Raw genomic sequence first — 20231 nt, 5'->3', positions numbered from 1 at the left:
TATATTTTTATATAAAAAAAATCGATTAATACAAATTTAATACATTACTTAATTACTATATGTGATATGCATGGAAGTCTTAGATTGATCCAGTATATTGAATTCAAGTAACTAAGTGTCAATGGAAAACACTCATCTTGTTAAAAGAAAAAATTAGTATATAATATAATGGTGTTGTCGTAATATAAGTCTTATAATTAAAATTCAAATGTTTATTCATTATAAATATTAAAATTATATATGCATAAATATTTTTCATTGTGTATAAATTCAATTATTATTTTATTACGCTCAAATTATAGTTTTAAAAATTAATTGTAACGAAGACAAGTAATTTATAAATAAAGAAATGTTTAAAAAGGTCTCTTTAATTATTTTATGTTTCTTTATTATAATATTTTATTTTTAAATGCACTCCTTAATTAATGCACTTAGTTTGAATACATTTATTCTCATATAAAATTAATAATCTCATTTTTTAAAGCAAATATTTGAACCTCCTTTTTGTAGTTGGAATATTGCAACACATTGAATTATCAACACACATGCTTCGAATACATTAATCAACTTCCTTAGTTTAATGGAAATAAGTCAAAGTTCCTTATTTATCTTAATCGAGATTTCTAACTTGAAACACAAACGGAAACTTTCAATCACAGGATCACCTATCCTATTTTTCAAAGGAAATCGAGGCTCGAGTATTTTAATTGATGATTAAATAAATTTAAGAATTTTTATCAGTGTATTTTATAATTTTAATTAATTAATTAAAATTTATTTATATTTTAATTAAAGTCGATATTTATTTAAAATTTTATTTTTTAATTTTGATCATAAATGCATATATTAGTAAAATAGTGTATTAATTTCTATAAAATTTAACTAATAATAATATTATCACAGAATTAAAAATTATTTTATCATTTTATTATAGTTAAAAAAATTTTTTTTTATCGATCATTTTATTTTTTTTTCTCTTTTGAATTTAATATAATATAATTATTTCTATAACAGTAAATAACTATTATAAACATTATTTTCACGGTTCACAATCTAGACATCGATAGTTATTTCATATCTAACTAGAATATATCACTATTTACTCATAATAATCAATCACCTTAATAATTTATTATACCGTTTCAATTATCCTTTAATATAGTCAATTATTCAATAAAAATATACTGCATAGCATTTCGAATGTCTTCACCATAAGTTTTTAATGGAAGAGTAACACAAATATACCTGCTATAAAATTTCCGTTGATTGTTGGGTGATTGAGAAAAGGAAATCGGAGATGTAAAAAGTAAAAAAATAAAAAGAGAATTGACTTCATATTTATAAATGGTAAAAATTGACTTATATTTATAGAAACTTTAGTTATACGATTTTGAAATTTGAATATTCTTATATTGCTTTCTCCATAAAAGCTACTGTGTTTAATGGACAGTTTGAGTCAAATCAAACTCTATTTAGTAATATAGTTATGAAAAATAATTTATAGATTTTCTTATTAAATAAGGGTTAAAAAATATAAATTTATACTGATAAATATTTTTTTTTATTGATGAAAATTTAAAATGAGGTGCAATCTCTTATTAGTTTTGAACTTGAGATATATATTTTTTAAAGAAAATAATTTTAATAATCTTAACTATTTTTATGAATAATTAAATAAATTCAGATAATTATTATAGTTTTATTTAATTAATTAAAATATATCCATATATTTTTAATTAAAGCATACATCCATTTAAAATTTTGCTAGTTAATATTTCATAATTTCATGATTATTCTCTAATTGAAGAATTAACACCCCCTTTCACTCTCCTTTCTCAACGAGTCCTTCTCTCACCGTCAGTTTCTTCTTCTCACTTATAACTCATCCTCTTGCATCCCTCTCTCTCACCGTCAGTTTCTTCATCTCACAGCAGTTGCTTCGGATTTTAAAACCCCTCAATTTTACCGTTGATGAGGAAGTTCTTTAGGAAGATTTTAATTTCTCTATATATAGCGTCCTTGTTGTCATTCCCTCCGCTCTCTTCCTCTCATTCCCTCCGCTCTCTTCTTCTTCCCTCGGCACAATCTCCCTCTCATTCCCTCCGCTCTCTTCTTCTTCTCTCGGCACAGCCTCCCTCTCTTTCAACCAGGAGCTTCGATCCATGAAGTTTCACGCCACACAGATCCCTATCGTTCCCAGTCCCTCTCCTTCCTTCTTCTAAGTCGGCAACCCATCATCAGAATCCATCCTCAGTCCAACACAGCCCCTTCCATTGCATCCTCTCCACCGACTCTCCCAATAGACCCACCTTCCCCTTCATAGCGAAATCCCCATTTCCCATCTCCTTCTGCAGCTCCCTCTCCATAATCCAATGCCCAGCTCTCCCCGACAAACCCATGTTACTCTGCTGTGTGTATTTCCACCATTTCTATCTCCCGCTCGCACCAACCAAGAACACCCGCCGGCAGCCTCTTAGCCACAAACCCTGCCGGCGACCTCCCCTTCATCTCCCTGAACCACTGTCTTAGAGCTGTTCGAAATTTGGTCCAACCCGACCAATCCCACTAATCCAACCAAAACCAATCCGATAATTTTGGTTTCAATGTAGAATTGGTTCGGATTGAACTATTTTACTCAAAGTCTTCCATTTTCTTGGTTGGTTGGGAATTATCCAGTTAAAACCTGATTAGAGAGCTTCTAACCCGAACATCTTTGTCATCTCATATCTGCGATCTTCCAATCTTGGAAAACGACTCATTATGGCGGACGCTCCACTCTAAAGACTTCCTGCGATCGCCAATAAAGCCTCTAGATACTAGTGTACGCCGATCGCCTTACAGGCAATTTGCTCCTTTTCTCTCATTGTTTCTGTTACTGTAGTTTCATTTTCTTACATATTTTGCATTTGCATGTCAAATTTATTGTTCTCTTCAGAGTAAGTTTCTATTTAATTTAGCACACTAGAATAAATCTTGGTTGGTTGGCTGGCGCAATATTTCAATAATCTTAGTTTTCTAAGAAGTCTGTTTCTAGGTCATATTAGCTGATTGTCACATTTGTAATGGATTATTGAATTGATTCCCTCACTCAGTAAGTATTTGTAAACTATTTCATTTGAAAAATTATATGATAAAGTAATCTCTAGCAATGTCACTGTGAGACCTACACATATTCCTGAAGTTTCAGTGGATTATATCTTTCTAGTTACCACTGTATTTTCTGTCTTTGTGTTACTGAATTTATGAGCTTCAAATGTTTTAACTAGTGATGGAGCATGAGACCTTTACAGTCCATTCCTTATTTATTTATTTTTTTCATAAGTGGGTCATTGGCTTACTGTTTGCTCTTCCTAGAGTCTGTTTTAGATCATATTTTAACATTTGGTGCAACTATTTCTATAAAATTTTCATGATAATTACCCATAAAGATTTTCCCATCATCCTCTTTAGGAGGGCAAGGTTTTGGTGCTGATCAAAATATTGTTTTGAGTACCCTCCTTATCGAGTGTAGACCCATTAATATGTAATAATTAGAATCATCACTCATGCTTGTCCGAGTTTTGGATCTTGAAAGCTGAAAAACTATTCAACAACTCGAAGCATGGGCACACCACAATTTGTGCCTTTTAAGTAATCAAAGGTGAAAATCAAGTACTCCTATGAAAATGAGAGAATGAAGATCAAAATTTTCAATGATAGGCTAATTAAGATACTTAAACTAATAGTTTGAAATATTGAAAAGGAGAGAATACGCCCAGTAAAATTTTGATAGATGCTGCCCCTAGTTTGTAATCTCAGTCAACTTTTTGTAATATACGTATCCTGAATAGAGCAATCATATGGAGAGTTTATAAAAAAACAAATGCTGTTTTATAGATTGAATGATTTTTTTGGTGGAAGTCTACTTTTTACTCTTGTTTTACCTATCTATTGTCAATAATTTTCTTATACTTTTTTTTTTGCTGGTAGCAGTAATTTATATTCTTTTTTTAAGTATTGCACTTACATTTATCTAATTAAAAGAGAATTGACTTCATATTTATAAGTGGTAAAAATTGACCAGTATTTATAGAAATTTTAATTATGCGATTTTGAAATTTGAATATTATTATCTTGCTTTCTCCATAAAAGTTACTGTATCTAGTGAACAGTCTGAGTCAAACTAAACTCTATTTAGTAACATAGTTATGAAAAATAATTTAGTGATTTTCTTATTAAATAAAAGTTAAAAAATATAACTTTATACTGATATTTTATTTGATCGATAAATATTTTTTTTTATTGATGAAAATTTAAAATGAGGCAGTCCATATTTTTTTGCACTTACATTTATCTAATGTGTATTTTCCATATTTTTTATTTTCAAAATCTCCAGAGTTATCTCAACAATAGTCAGAAAGTAGCAGTATGAAGAATTTAGAAACATTTAGTTTATATAATTTGTAGTTTTGTTGCTTTTTTAATTATTTGGCAAGAGAAGACTATTTGAGAGAATGTAATATTTAAAAAGTCTATTTCTTTTAGTATTTTAAAACATAATTATCATATTATTATATAGGGAGATTTACTATTTAATCCCTGGATTTTGTCATTATTATCGAGGCAGTCCCTGCATTTTAAGAAATCTACTAAAACATCTCTCAATTTTACCTCGGTTAACCATGTAGTCCTTTCATCCATTTTCGCCGCCTTTTCATTGAGAAAAGAGTAAATTACCCTTAACTTCTAAATTAATTCTCACCCCTATTAAAACATCCGGCGACCACTTTGAGAGGGAAATGGCAATCTTCCCCGGCCAAATCACAAGAAGTCGGCAGCAGCACCAATGGGCAACCCTTCATTGTCGTTGCCACGTACTTGGGTGGGGTACCCACGCCTATGTGCGTCAAGTATTCACGCTACCTTGAGCCGGACCAAAAATTGCGGAGCTGCTAAACCCACCTGCGGCCCGTCCACTAGCTGCTGCGGCTGAGGTGGCAAGAGAGGACAGAAAATTGACTCGCGAAGAATCGCGGTTGAGCCTCAGGCTGAAGAGTTCCTGTGGGGTTTTGTTCAAGGATAATGCGTCAATGTGATGCAACTGAACGGAGAAGGTGGACTCCGTTGGGTTTGTTTCGGTGGCGGTGAGCGTTTCTGCTTGGTAATCGGAGAGGATGGGCTGGATAGGGAGAGGGTTGAGAAGTAAGGTATAGTAGTGGTGTGAGTGTGACAAAGTGGTGGAGAGAGAAAGGAAAATGGTGACGGCAAACAAGAGAAGGGCATTCCTCGATTTTTCTTTCGCGGACAGGCATCATTACCATCACAGTTCTGAAGAATCTCCTTAACTCTACTCAAATTCCCTGCTCGAGCTGCCAAATGAATTTGTGAGCCAACTCGCTTTCGAAGTGACTCCTTACTCTTCTTCCTCTCACCACCACCAATAAAACTAAGCTCCTCTCCATCGCAGCTCGAAAATTCTTCTGTTTCTCAAGTGCCCCACGAAAGCTTGGACGCTTTTCCATCTGTTCCCTCATTTGCATCCACCTAAGCCATCTTCCATTGAACGCGCCGCCACTATCGGAGATTTAAGCTCGAGTCCCACCATGCGGAGTCATCTCCTCTTCTCAATTGCCTCATCTGCATCCTCCTTTTCTCGCTGCGCTTCTTACCTCCTCTGCTCAATAGAAAGACACCTCTTGTTTTGCCCTACACCTTCAAGGGTGGTCTGAGGTCGGCGATTTGAGTGGCACGAGTGGTGGAGGAGAAGGTGGCGATTCGATTCTCTTTGGCTAGAAGGGCAATTCAGGGTTTTATAATTTTTCTCTCTTCTTATTAGGATTTCAACGGTCGGAGTAAAAAATGGCCTGGAAGGACTCTTTTTTTAATGGAAATAAAAGAGAGAGACGTTTTAATAGGGTTTTGAAAATATAGGGACTGACTTGTAAATAATGGCAATATCTAGGGATTAAATAGTAAATCTCCCTATTATATATATTTTAAATATGATAATATGTGGCAAATTAATTTTTTAATATTAGTTTAATGTATTTTATGTTATTCTAAAAAAAATGTAATTTAGTGTTATTAACATTTAAATTCCCTCAAAAAATGTAATGGTGTGTTGACAGCGAGCCTTGCAATCAGCGAATAAAATTCAACCAACCCACCGAATCCATCAAATGGTTGCTGTTGGGTTGGGTCGGTTCACTTGAAAAAATTGCCAAATTTAATCTATGTTTGGATCAAGTTGGTTTGGATATAAATTTTATCCAAATCAGCTTATGAACAACCCTACCGCTCCACACTTGGCCTCGTCCTCATCTTCGCGAATCCAGCAGCTCCTCCCGTTTGGCTGAGAAATCTGTCTGAGTGTTGGGTATAGTCTCAAATTTCTGTTTTATGCTTGGTTTTTGTTTGTCAAAACTCATATTATGTTCATTTGCGTTTATATTATGTATAAGCCTCATTTCTATACTACATACTTGGATAAGCCTCATTTTTATATTATAATAGAAATGTGAGTTCTCTAGGAATAGTACATCTAAAATCAATTAGTGTTAGTGTTGGGGTGTTAGTGTGTTGTTTGGGTGTTAAGGTGTTAAAGTGTGTGTTTAAGTGTTAAATGTTATTGTTTGTTTAAGTATGAAGCGTGTGAAGTGTGAAGCGTGTGAAGTGTTAAGGTGTTAAATGTTAAAGTGTTTGTCTCAGTGTGAAGTGTAAAGTGGTGCGAAGTGTTTAATTGTTTAAGTGTGGAAGTGTGGAAGTGTGATGTTTAAGTGTTAGTGTTTGGTAAGTTTGAAGTGTGTGAGTGTGTTTGTGTGTTAAGATGTTAAGTGTTTAAGTGTGAAAGTGTGAAGTGTGATGCTTAAGTTTTAGTGTTTGTTAAAGTACTTATTAACTATTTTTTGAGTGCTTGTTAAGTGATTGTACAAATACTTAAGTGCGAAGTGTTAAAGTGCTTGTGTGTTTGGGTGTTTAGGTGTTAAGTGTGAAGTGTGATATTTAAGTGTTGCTGTTTGTTAAATGTTAGTATTCGTTAAGTCCTTGTGCAGTGTGTTTGAAGTGTTTTGTTAAGTTCTTGTTACGTGTAAGTGTTTGTTGAAGTGTATAAGTGTGCAAGTGTGTTTGTGTGTTTAGGTGTTAAGGTTTTAAGTGCTTAATTGTTTAAGTGTGGAAGTGTGATGTTTAAGTGTTAGTGTTTGGTAATTTTGAAGTGTGTTTGTGTGTTAAGTGTTTAAGTGTAAAAGTGTGAAGTGTGATGCTTAAGTGCTAGTGTTTGTTAAGTGTTTGTGAAGTGTTTGTTAAAGTACTTGTTAACTTTTTTTTAAGTGCCTACTAAGTGATTGTACAAACACTTAAGTGTGAAGTTTACGTGTGACTTCAAGTGTTTACTGTATGTTAAGTGTTTTTGAGGTGTTTGTTAAGTGTTTATGAAGTGTTATGGTTAGGGTTAGGATTAGTGGTTGATTCTTAAGGCCTGCAGTCTTCGTGTTACTTTCATTCAGATAAGTCTCTTCCTCTTCCTTCTTCCTCTTTTAAGAAAAAGGAAAAAGAGTAAATATTTTTTTTATGTTGATAAATCCATATAAAAAAGGTGGATTTTGTAATTTATGATCATAATTATTTTTTTCTGTTTGCATTTCATTTTTTTTCATGTGCTTTTTTTATTTTATTCTGTAGATGTGGAACTTTTTGATTTCTTTTGTATATAATTTCTAAAAATCAAGTAATTTTCAACTATAATTCTTTTACTATCTCTATTGATTATTGTTTAGAAAGCATCACGGCTTAAAAGGTTGGGAAGAAAATGACCATTTTTTTCTGTTGTTTGAAAGGTGAATTTGGACATTGGAAATTTTGAATTTTCTGGATATCAAGTTTACAAGAGACAATGTTATCATTGCTGGAATAACTTACGAGGTAAGGTTAACTTGCACATCCCTTTTGATTATTTTTGTGTCTTCTGCTTGGAGAAACCAGATAGAATCATCAGCTAGCTGACTTGTTAATAATTGTTTTTTCTTTTTTCATGTTATAGATAAGGAAAGAAGGGGAGATTATCTGAAAAAACTGTCAAGGTATTTGTTTAATGCTGAACCCATCAGCCACTGTGGCTTGCAATAGCTATCCATCCCCTTTTTGTATTGTTGCAACCTGTAGGTTGTTCCTCATGTTATAGATGCTATTCATAAATGGATTGAATGCGTAGCAATGAAACCAGTGGAAGGCATGTCTGGACCGCATGTCTGGACCTACTGATGTGTGTGTCATTGAATTGGGTGGCACTACAAGTACACTTACAATACAGGAACATATATTTTCAGAGTTTTCTATTTGTTACAACCAGCTTTCATGCTTGCAGGAGATTTTGAGTCCATGCCATTTATCGAGATTCTAGGGCAGTTCTCATATTCAGTTGGTAAGAGCATATGCATTTATAAATTCATATGATGATGCAATTTGAGTGTTCTAGCTTATTTTTGTAGTTGATCTCTGTCTTCTCATAAATGACTTTTTTGTTTGAGGATCTACTAACTTTTGCTGGACTCATGTGTGCCTCGTACCTATTTTAAATGTGGTTGGGGTACATGTACTCTTTTAGAAGTTGCATTGGAAGATTATTTTTTTTGTCCATCTTATTATGTAGCTTTTTCATGATTCCTATGTCTTCATGCAGGTAAAAAAAGCACAGTTGGCACTACACAATAATATATTGGCAGTAGATGAAAAGGAAGCCAAAACTTGATTGATTCTTTCTAATTTTTATTGAAGTAATAGAGTTTCTTATTGTTATATATTAGTAGAGTGGGACAGGATGATGTTTTTCTTTTAAATTTTGTTTTTCATTTAAACATGTTTTTGAAATCTAATTTTATTCATACAAATTATATACTTGGATAAGCTTCTTTTCTATACTATAATATAAATATGAGTTATCTAGGAATAGTTCATCTAAAATCAATTAGTGTTGGTGTGTTGGAGTGTTTGGATGTTTAAGTGTTTAGATGTTAAGGAGTTGAAGCGTTAAGTGTTAAAGTGTGCGTTTATGTGTTACGTGTGAAGTGTTAAAGTGGGTGCTTAAGTGTTATTGTTAAAGTGTGTGTTTAAGTGTTAAGTGTTAAAGCGTTTTTTCAAGTGTGAAGTGTGATGTTTAAGGGTTAGTGTTTGTTAACTGTTTGTGAAGTGTTTTGTAAGTGTTAGTTAAGTGCAATTGTTTGTGAAGTGTTTATGGAAGTGTGAAGTGTTATGTGTGTTTAGGTCTTAAGGTGTTAGTGTTAAGGTGTTAAGTGTTTATGTGTGAAGTGTGATGTTTAAGTTGTAGTGTTTGTTAAGTGTTAGTGCTTATGAACTGTGATGTGTTTGTGTTAAGGTGTTAAATGTTAAAGTGTTTATTTAAGTGTTACGTGTTTGTTTTTAAGTGTTAAGTGTGAAGTGTGTAGTTTGAAGTGTAAAGTGGTGTGAAGTGTTGAAGTGTTTGGATGTTTGGGTGTATAGGTGTTAAGTGGGAACAGTCATGTTTAATTGTTTATTTAAGAATTAGTGCTTGTTAAGTGTTAGTATTTGTTAAGTTCTTGTGAAGTGTGTAAGTGTTTTGTTAAGTGCTTGTTAAGTGTTAGTATTTGTTAAATTCTTGTGAAGTGTGTAAGTGTTTTGTTAAGTGCTTGTTATGTGAAGTGTATGTTGAAGTGTGAAGTGTGAGTGTGTTTGTGCGATTATGCGTTTATGTGTTAAGGTGTTAAGTGTTTAAGTGTGAAAGTGTGATGTTTAAGTGTTAGTGTTTGTTAAGTGTGAAGTGTGTGTGAGTGTGTTTGTGTATTAAGGTTTCCAGGTGTTCAAATGTGAAAGGTGTTTAAATGTGAAAGTGCGTGTTTATTAAGTGCTTCTTGAGTGTTTATTAAGTGTTTGTACATACACTGAAGTGTGAAATTTACGTGTGATGTTTAAATGTTTGTTTAAGTGTTAGTGTTTGTTAAATGTTTATGAAGTATTAGTATTAGTGTTGTGTTACGGTTAGGGTTAGGGGTTAGTGGTTAGTAGTTGATTTTTAAGGTCTGGTCTTCGTGTTACTTTCATCTAGATATGTCTTTTTCACTTCCTTCCTTCTTCCTCTTTTAAGAAAAAGGAAAAAAAAGTAAACACTATTTTTTATGTTGATATTATAGAGAAATTTATATACAAAAGGTAGATTTTGCAATTTATGATCATAATTATTTTTTCCTGTTTGCAATTTATTTTTTTTTCATGTGCTTTTTTGATTTTATTCTATAGATGCAGGATTTTCTGATTTTCTGTTTGTAGTGTGATGTTTAAGTGTTAGTGTTTGTGAAGTGTTTGTTAAAGTATTTATTAACTGTTTTTTGTGTGTTTGTTAAGTGTTTGTGAAGTGTTTGTACAAACACTTAAGTGTGAAGTTTGCGTGTGATGTTTAAATGTTTGTTCAAGTGTTAGTGTTTGTTAAGTGTTTGTTAAGTGTCTATGAAGTGTTAGGGTTAGTGTGGGGTTACGGTTAGGATTAGGGTTTAGTGGTTAGTAGTTAGTAGTTGATTTTTAAGGCCTGTGATCTTCGTGTTACTTTCATCCAAATAGGTCTCTTTCTTTTCCTTCCTATTTCCTCTTTTAAGAAAAAGAAAAAAAAAGTAAATATTCTTTTTTGTGTTGATATTATAGAGAAATCCATATATAAATGGTTGATTTTGCAATTTGTGATCATAATTATTTTTTCATGTTTGTAGTTCATTTTTTTTGATGTGCTTTTTTTATTTTATTCTGTAGGTACAGGACTTTCTGATTTCCTTTATTTATAATTCCTAAAACCTGAGTAATTTTCAACTACCATTTTTTTTAACCATCTGTATTGATTATCGGTTTGAATGCATCACAGCTTACAAAGTTGAGAAGAAAATGACATTTTTTTATTGTTTGAAAGGTGAACTTGGACATTGAAAATTATGAATTTTCTGGATATCAAGTTGAGAAGAGACAATGATATCAGTACTGAAGAAATTTATCAGGTAAGCTTAACTTTCACTCTTTTGATTATTTTTGTGTCTGATGCTAGGAGAAACCAGAAAGAATTGTTAGCTAGCTGGCTTCTTGTTAATAATTTCTTTTTCTTTTTTGCATGTTAATAACTGTCTAGGTATTTATCCACTGCTGAACCCATCAGCCACTGTGGCTTGCAATAGCTTTATGCCCTTTGTGTATTCTTGCAACCTGTAGGTTGTTCCTCATGTTATAGATGCTAGTAAAAATGGATTGAACGTGTAGCAATGATGCCAGTGGAAGGCATGTCCAGACCTACTGATGTGTGTGTCATTGAATTAGATGGCATTATAGGTACACTTATAATAAATGACATGAACATTTATTTTCAAAGTTTTCTTTTTGTTACAACCAACTTTCATGCTTGCTGGAGATTTTGAGTCCATGCCATTTATTGAGGTTTTAGGACAGTTCTCATATTGAGTTGGTACGAGCATATGAATTTATAAATTCATATGATGATGCAATTTGAGTGCTCTAGTTTATTTTTGCAGTTGATCTCTGTCTTCTCATAAATCACTCTTTTGTTTGAGGACCTACTAACTTTTGCTCGACTTATGTCTGCCTTGTACCTGTTTTAGATGTGGTTGGAGTACAAGTACTCTTTTAGAAGTTGCATTGAAAGATCATTTTCTTTTTGCGTCTTATTATGTAGTTTTTTCACGATTCCTATGCCTTCATGCAGGTGGAAGAAGCACAATTGGCACTGCGCAACAATGTATTGGCAGTAGATGAAGAGGAAGCCAAAACTTGACGGGTGCCTTCTAATTCTTATTGCAGTAATAGAGTTTTTTCTTCTATATATTATTTAAGTGGGGCATGGAGATGATTTTTTTAATATTTAAATATTTAAATTTTGTTTTGCGTTTAAACATGTTTTTGAAATGTAGTTTTATTCATACAAATTATAGACTTGCATAAGCCTCGTTTCTATATTATAATATAAGTGTGAGTTCTCTAGGAATAATACATCTAAAATCAATTAGTGTTGGTATGTTGGGGTGTTTAGGTGTTAATGTGTTGAAGTGTTAAGAATTAAAGTGTGTGTTTAAGTGTTAAGTGTTAAAGTGTTTTTTTAAGTGTGAAGTGTGAATTGTGAAGTGCCGTGAAGTGTGATATTTAAGTGTTTGTTTAAATGTTAGTGTTTATTAACTGTTTGCTTGTGAAGTGTTTTGCAAGTAATAGCTAAGTGCTTGTTAAGTATAATTGTTTGTGAAGTGTTTATTGAAGTGTGAAGTGTGAGCTGTTTGTGTGTTTGTGTATTTAGGTGTTACGGTGTTAAGTGTTCTTGTGTGAAGTGTGATGTTTAAAACTGTCCAGAAAGAATCATCAGCTAGCTAACTTCTTGTGAAGTGTGAAGTGTGAAGTGTGAAGAAGTGTGAAGAAGTGTGAACTGTGAAGTGTGTAGTACTGTGATGAAGCGTGAAGGATGAAGCGTGAAGTAGTTTGAAGAAGTGAAGTAGTGTGAAGTGTGAAGTGTGAAGTGTGAAGTGTTGTGAAGTGTGAAGTGGTACAAGGGTGTTTAAGTGTGCAGCGTGAAGCGTGAAGTAGTGTGAAGTGTGAAGTATGAAGAAGTGTGAAGTGTGAAGTAGTGTTGCAAGGGTGTAAAAGTGTGTTGTGTGTTGTCTGTTGTGTGAAGCGTGAAGTAGTGTGAAATGATGGAGTGCTATAAGGGTGTTTAAGTATGTAGTGTCAAGTTTGAAATAGTGTGAAATAGTGTGAAGTGTGAAGTAGTGTAAAGTGTGAAGTGTGAAGTAGTGTTGCAATGGTGTTAAAGTGTGTTGTGTGTTGTGTGAGGCGTGAAGTAGTGTGAAATGATGCAGTGTTATAAGGGTGTTTAAGTGTGTAGTGTGAAGTGTGAAATAGTGTGAAATGTGAAGTAGTGTAAAATGTGAAGTGTGAAGTAGTGTTAAGTGTGAAATAGTGTGAAGTAGTGCGAAGTGTGTGAAGTGTAATGTGTGAAGTAGTGTGAATTGTGTGCAGGCTGCAGTGGCAAGGGTGCAAGGGTGTTTAAGTATTAAGAGTTTAGGTGTTTAAGTATTTATGTGAAAGTGTGTAGTGTTAAGTGTTAAGTGTTAGTGTTTTTTAAGGGTTATGTATGAAAGTGTGTAGTGTGATGTTTAAGTGTTAGTGTTCTTAACTGTGAAGTGTGTAAGTGTGTTTATGTGTTGGGGTGTTAAGTATTTAAGTGTGGAAGTGTGCAAGTGTGTTTAGGTGTTTAGGTGTTAGGTGTTTAGGTGTTTAAGTGTTTATGTGTGAAAGTATGTAGTGTGAAGTGTGATGTTTAAGTGTTAGTGTTTCTTAAGTGTGAAGTGTGCAAGTGTGTTTGTGTGTTAAGGTGTTAGGTATTTAAGTTTGGAAGTGTGAAAGTGTGAAGTGTGATGCGTTAGTGTTTGTGAAATATTTGTTAAGTGGGTGCTTAAGTGTTAAGTATTAAAGTGTGTTTAAGAGTTGAGTGTTAAAGTGCTTTTTCAAGTGTGAAGTGTATTGTTTAAGTTTTAGTGTTTGTTAAATATTTGTAAAGTGTTTTGTAAGTGTTAATTAAGTGCTTCTTAAGTGTAATTGACGTGTGAAGTGTTTGTGTATTTAGGTGTTAAGGTGTTTGTGTTAAGTGTTTAAGTGTGAAGTGTGTGGTTTAAGTTGTAGTGCTTGTTAAATGTTAGTGTTTGTGAAGTTTGAAATGTAAAGTGTTTGTGTATTTGTATTCATGTGTTAAATGTTAAAGTGTTTATTTAAGTATGAAGTGTTAAAGTATTTGTTTTTAAGTGTGAAGTATGTAGTACGAAGCATAAAGTTGTTTGAAGTGGTTTGAAGTGGTTAAGTGTTTGTGTCTTTGGGCGTTTAGGTGTTAAGTGTGAATTGTGATTTTTAAGTTTTTGTAAAGTGTTTTTGAAATGTTTGTTCGGTGCTTGTTAAGTGTTTGGTGAAGTATTAGAGTGTGGAGTGTGGAGTGTGAAGAAGCGTGAAGTGTGAAGAAGCGTGAAGTGTGAAGAAGTGTGTAGTGTGAAGTAGTGTGAAGTGTGAAGCAGTGTAAAGTGTGAAGTAGTGTGAAGAAGTGTGAAGCGTGAAGTGTGCACAGGGTGCAGTGGCAAGGGTGTTTAAGTGTTTAGGTGTTTAGGTGTTTAAGTGTTTATGTGTAAAAGTGTCTAGTGTTAATTGTTAGTGTTTTTTAAGGGTTATGCGTGAAAGTGTATACTTTGAAGTGTGATGTTTAAGTGTTAGTATTTTTAAGTGTGTTTGTGTGTTAAGGTGTTAATTATTTAAGTGTGGAAGTGTATTTAAGTTTTAAATGTTTAGGTATTTAACAGTGGAAATGTGCAAGTGTGTTTAGGTATTTAAGTGTTTATGTGTAAAAGCGTATAGTGTGAAGTGTGATGTTTAAGTGTTAGTGTTTCTTAAGTGTGAAGTATGCAAGTGTGTTTGTTTGTGTTAAGGTGTTAAGTATTTAAGTATGAAAGTGTGAAGTGTGATGCTTAAGTGTTATTGTTTGTGAAACATTTGTTAAAGTAGGTAGTTAAGTGTTAGGTATTAAAGTTTGTGTTTAAGAGTTAAGTGCAAAAGTGTTATTTCAAGTGCGAAGTGTGATGTTTAAGTGTTAGTGCTTGTTAAATATTTGTGAAGTGGTTTGTAAGTGTTATTTAAGTGCTTGTTAATTGTAATTGACGTGTGAAGTGTTTGTGTATTTAGGTGTTAAGGTGTTTGTGTTAAGTGTTTAAGTGTGAAGTGTGCGATTTAAGTTGTAGTGCTTGTTAAATATTAGTGTTCGGGAAGTTTAAAGTGTGAAGTGTGTTTGTGTTTAGGTGTTAAATGTTAAACTGATTATTTAAGTATGAAGTGTTAAAGTATTTGTTTTTAAGTTTGAAGTATGTAGTATGAAGTATAAAGTAATGTGAAGTGGTTTGAAGTAGTTAAGTGTTTGGGTGCTTGGATGTTTAGATATTAAGTGTGAAGTGTGATTTTTAAGTCTTTTTTTAAGTGTTAATATTTTTAAGTACTTGTAAAGTGTTTTTGAAATGTTTTTTCGGTGTTTGGTGAAGTGTACAAGTGTGAAATGTGAAGTGTGAAGTAGTGCAAAGTAATGAAGAATGAAGTGTGAAGTGTGTAGTTGTGCGATAAAGTGTGAAGCGTGAAGTAATGTGAAAATGTGTGAATTGTGAAGTGTGGAGTAGTGTGAAGTGTGCAGCAGTGCAAGGGTGTTTAAGTGTTATGTGTGTTATGTGTTGTGTGAAGCGTGAAGTAGCGTGAAGTGTTGTGAAGTGTGAAGTAATGTGAAGTGTGAAGTAATGTAAAGTGTGAAGTAATGTAAAGTGTGAACTATGCAGTGTGCAGAGTGTTTAAGTGTAAAGTAGTGTGAAGTGTGAAGTGTAAAGTGTGAAGTAGTGTGAATAAGTGTGAAGTGTGTGCAGGGTGCAGTGGCAAGGCTGCAAGGGTGTTTAAGTGTTAAGTGTTTATGTGTGAAAGTGTGCAGTGTGTAGTGTTAAGTGTTAGTGTTTCTTAAGGTTTTATGTGTGAAAGTGTGTAGTGTGAAGTGTGACATTTAAGTGTTAGTGTTCTTAAATGTGTAAATGTGCTTGTGAGTTAAGGTGTTAAGTATTTAAGTGTGGAAGTGTGCATGTGTGTTTAGGTGTTAAGTATTTAGGTATTTAAGTGTGGAAGTATTAAGTGTTTAGGTATTTAAATGTTTAATTGTGAAAGTGTGAAGTGTAATGTGTAAGTGTTAGTGTTTTTTAAGTGTGAAGTGTGCAAGTGTGTTTGTGTGTTAAGTATTTAAGTTTGGAAGTGTGAAAGTGTGAGGTGTGATGCTTAAGTGTTAGTGTTTGTGAAACATTTGTTAAAATGGGTGCTTAAGTGTTATGTATTAAAGTGTGTGTTTTAGAGTTAAGTGTTAAAGTGCTTTTTTAAGTGTGAAATATGATGTTCAAGTGTTAGTGATTGTTAAATATTTGTGAAGCGTTTTGTAACTGTTAAATGCTTTTAAATGTAATTGACGTGTGAAGTGTTTATTGATGTGTGAGGTGTTTGTTTATTTAGGTGTTAAGGTGTTTGTGTTATGTGTTTAAGTGTGAAGTGTGCGGTGTAAGTTGTAGTGTTTGTTAAATGTTAGTGTTTGTGAAGTTTGAAGTGTGAAGTGTTTGTGTGTTTGTGTTCAAGTGTTCAGGTGTTAAATGTTAAAGTGTTTATTTAAGTATGAAGTGTTAAAGTATTTGTTTTTAAGTGTGAAGTATATAGTATGAAGCATAAGGTAATGTGAACTGGTTTGAAGTAGTTAAGTGTTTGTGCGTTTTGGTGTTAAGTGTGATTTTTAAGTGTTTTTTTAAGTGTTAGTATGAAGCGTAAAGTGATGTGAAGTGGTTAAGTGTTTGTGTGTTTGGGTGTTTAGGTGTTAAGTGTGAAATGTGATTTTTAAGTGTTTTTTTAAGTGTTAAAATTTGTTAAGTCCTTGTAAAGTGTTTTTGAAATGTTTTGTTCGGTGCTTGTTAAGTGTTTGGTTAAGTGTTGCAGTGTGTAGTGTTGAAGTGTTTGGTGAAGTTTGAAGTGTGAAGTAGTGTGAAGGCTGAAGTGTGTAGTAGTGTGATGAAGCGTGAAGTGGTGTGAAAAAGTGTGAGGTGTGAAGTGTGCAGTGATGTTTAAGTGTTATGTGTGTTGTGTGAAGCGTGAAGTAGTGTGAAGCGTGAAGTAGTGTGAAGTGTGAAGTGTTGTGAAGTGTGAAGTGTGAAGTATGCAGTGTCGTGTGAAGTAGTGTGAAGTGTGAAGCGTGAAGTGTAAAGTATGAAGAAGTGCGAAGTGTGAAGTGTGAAGAGTGTGCAGGGTGCAGTGGCAAGGGTGCAAGGGTGTTTAGGTGTTTAGGTGTTTATGTGTGAAAGTGTCTAGTGTTAAATGTTAGTGTTTCTTAAGAGTTCATGTGAAAGTGTGTAGTGTGAATGTGATGTTTAAGTGTTAGTATTTTTAAGTGTGTTTGTGTGTTAAGGTGTTAAGTATTTACGTGTGGAAGTGTGGAAGTGTGTTTAGCTGTTAAAGTGTTTAGGTATCTAAGTGTGGAAGTGTGCAAGTGTGTTTAGGTTTTAAGTGTTTAGGTATTTAAGTGTTTATATGTGAAAGTCTGTAGTGTGAAGTGTGATGTTTAATTGTTAGTGTTTCTTAAGTGTGAAGTGTGCAAGTGTGTTTGTGTGTTAAGTATTTAAGTTTGGAAGTGTGAAAGTGTGAAGTGTGATGCTTAAGCGTTAGTGTTTGTGAAACATTTGTTAAAATGGGTGCTTAAGTGTTAAGTATTAAAGTGTGTGTTTTAAGTGTTAAGTATTAAAGTGTGTGTTTAAGAGTTAAGTGTTAAAGTGCTTTTTCAAGTGTGAAGTGTGATGTTCAAGTGTTAGTATTTATTTAATATTTGTGAAGTGTTTTGTAAGTGTTAGTTAAGTGCTTGTTAAGTGTAAATGTTTGTGAAGTATTTATTGATGGGTGAAGTGTTTGTGTATTTAAGTGTTAAGGTGTTTGTGTTAAGTATGAAATGTGCGGTTTAAATTGTAGTGCTTGTTAAATGTTAGTATTTGTGAAGTTTGAAGTGTGAAGTATCTGTGTCTTTGTGTTCAGGTGTTAAATGTTAATGTGTTTATTTAAGTATGAAGTGTTAAAGTATTTGTTTTTAAGTGTGAAATATGTAGTATGAAGTATAAAGTGGTGTGAAGTGGTTAAGTGTTTGTGTGTTTGGGTGTTTAGGTGTTAAGTGTAAAGTGTGATTTTTAAGTGTTAATATTTGTTAAGTGTCTGTAAAGTGTTTTTGAAATGTTTTATTCGGTGCTTGTTAAGTGTTTGGTGAAGTATTGGAGTGTGAAGTGTGAAGTATAAAGTGTGAAGTGTGAAGAGTAAAGAGTGAAGTGTGAAGTGTGAAGTGTGAAGAAGTGCGAAGTGTGAAGAAGTGCGAAAAAGTGTGAAGTGTGTAACACTGTGATGAAGTGTGAAGGGTGAAGCGTGAACCGTGAAGTAGTTTGAGGAAGTGTGAAGAAGTGAAGTGTAAATAAGTGTGAAGTGTGCAGTGGTGCAAGGGTGTTTAAGTATTATTTGTGTTGTGTGAAGCGTGAAGTGTGAAGTAGTGTTGCAAGGGTGTTTAAGTGTTAAGTGCGTTGTGTGTTGTGTAAAGCGTGAAGGAGTGTGGAGTGTGAAGTGTTGTGAAGTGATTTAGTGGTACAAGGGTGTTTAAGTGTGAAGTGTGAAGTGTGTGCAGGGTGCAGTGGTAAGGGTGCAAGGGTGTTTAAGTGTTAAGTGTTTAGGTGTTTAAGTATTTATGTGAAAGTCTGTAATGTTAAGTGGTAAATGTTAGTTGTAGTGCTTGTTAATTGTTTGTGTGTTTGTGTTTAAGTGTTAAATGTTAAAGTATTTATTTAAGTATGAAGTGTGAAAGTATTTGTTTTAAGTGTGAAGTATGTAGTATGAAGCGTAAAGTGATGTGAAGTGGTTAAGTGTTTGTGTGTTTGGGTGTTTAGGTGTTAAGTGTAATGTGTGATTTTTAAGTGTTTTATTAAGTGTTAGTGTTTGTGAAACATTTGTTAAAATGGGTGCTTAAGTGTTAAGTATTAAAGTGTGTGTTTTAAGTGTTAAGTATTAAAGTGTGTGTTTAAGAGTTAAGTGTGAAAATGTTTTTTCAAGTGTGAAGTGTAATGTTCAAGTGTTAGTATTTATTAAATATTTGTGAAGTGTTTTGTAAGTATTAGTTAAGTGCTTGTTAAGTGTAATTGTTTGTGAAGTATTTATTGATGGGTGAAGTGTTAAGGTGTTGTGTGAAGTATGAAGTGTGCGGTTTAAATTGTAGTGCTTGTTAAATGTTAGTATTTGTGAAGTTTGAAGTGTGAAGTGTCTGTGTCTTTGTGTTCAGGTGTTAAATGTAAATGTGTTTATTTAAGTATGAAGTGTTAAAGTATTTGTTTTTAAGTGTGAAATATGTAGTATGAAGTATAAAGTGGTGTGAAGTGGTTAAGTGTTTGTGTGTTTGGGTGTTTAGGTGTTAAGTGTAATGTGTGATTTTTAAGTGTTTTATTAAGTGTTAGTGTTTGTGAAACATTTGTTAAAATGGGTGCTTAAGTGTTAAGTATTAAAGTGTGTGTTTTAAGTGTTAAGTATTAAAGTGTGTGTTTAAGAGTTAAGTGTGAAAATGTTTTTTCAAGTGTGAAGTGTAATGTTCAAGTGTTAGTATTTATTAAATATTTGTGAAGTGTTTTGTAAGTATTAGTTAAGTGCTTGTTAAGTGTAATTGTTTGTGAAGTATTTATTGATGGGTGAAGTGTTTGTGTATTTAAGTGTTAAGGTGTTTGTGTTAAGTATGAAGTGTGCGGTTTAAATTGTAGTGCTTGTTAAATGTTAGTATTTGTGAAGTTTGAAGTGTGAAGTGTCTGTATCTTTGTGTTCAAGTGTTAAATGTTAATGTGTTTATTTAAGTATGAAGTGTTAAAGTATTTGTTTTTAAGTGTGAAATATGTAGTATGAAGTATAAAGTGGTGTGAAGTGTGCGGATTAAGTTGTAGTGTTTGTTAAATTTTAGTGGTTGTGAAGTTTGAAGTGTGAAGTGTTTGTGTTCAGGTGTTAAATGTTAAAGTGTTTATTTAAGTATGAAGTATTATAGTATTTGTTTTGAAGTGTGAAGTATGTAGTATGAAGCATAAAGTAATTTGAAGTGATTTGAAATAATTAAGTGTTTGTGTGTTTGGGTGTTTAGGTGTTTTTTAAGTCCTTGTAAAGTGTTTTTGAAATGTTTTGTTTGGTGCTTGTTAAGTGTTTGGTGAAGTGTTGGAGTGTGAAGTAGTGTAAATTAGTGTGAAGAATGAAGTGTGAAGTGTGAAGTGTGAAATGTGAAGTGTATAGTAGTGTGATGAAGCGTGAGGCGTGATGTAGTGCGAAGATGTGTGAATTGTGAAGTGTGAAGTGTTGTGAGGTGTGCAGTGATGCAAGGGTGTTTAAGTGTATGCGTATTGTGTGTTGTGTGAAGCGTGAAGCGTGAAGCGAGAAGTAGTATGAAGTGTGAAGTGTTGTGAAGTGCGAAGTATGCAGTGGTGCAAGGGTGTTTATGTGTGAAGTGTGTAGTGTGAAGTAATGTGAAGAAGTTTGAAGTGTGTGCAGGGTGCAGTGGCAAGGGTGCAAGGGTGTTTAAGTATTAAGTGTTTATATGTGAAAGTGTTAAGTGTTAAGTGTTAAGTGTTAGTGTTTCTTAAGGGTTTATGTGTGAA

The 20231-nt window shown here is 33.2% G+C and overlaps 1 protein-coding gene across 20 annotated transcripts in view; it reads left to right on the top strand.

The window, feature by feature from the left end:
* The first annotated feature begins 1826 nt into the window (after positions 1-1826).
* Positions 1827-20231, top strand: part of LOC110603855 (protein farnesyltransferase subunit beta) — a 29309-nt gene continuing 10904 nt past the window's right edge. For 5 of the 20 annotated variants that reach the window (XM_021741824.2, XM_021741829.2, XM_021741830.2 and 2 more), the window contains exons 1-5: positions 4307-7899; positions 8018-8057; positions 8342-8398; positions 10907-10991; positions 11708-11779. In XM_021741824.2, the coding sequence (XP_021597516.1) occupies positions 11754-11779 (26 nt within the window). In that variant the 5' untranslated portion in view covers positions 4307-7899; positions 8018-8057; positions 8342-8398; positions 10907-10991; positions 11708-11753. Of the gene's footprint in view, positions 2842-4302; positions 7900-8017; positions 8058-8341; positions 8399-10906; positions 10992-11707; positions 11802-20231 lie in introns of those variants that run through there. The other 15 variants (XM_043952699.1, XM_043952698.1, XM_043952704.1 and 12 more) reach the window with 12 other exon arrangements.

The sequence above is a fragment of the Manihot esculenta genome, chromosome 17, assembly GCF_001659605.2.
Source record: "Manihot esculenta cultivar AM560-2 chromosome 17, M.esculenta_v8, whole genome shotgun sequence".
Classification (NCBI taxonomy): Eukaryota; Viridiplantae; Streptophyta; class Magnoliopsida; order Malpighiales; family Euphorbiaceae; genus Manihot; species Manihot esculenta.
Note: the sequence above shows the minus strand (reverse complement) of the source record. Positions and strands in the feature narration are given on the sequence as shown.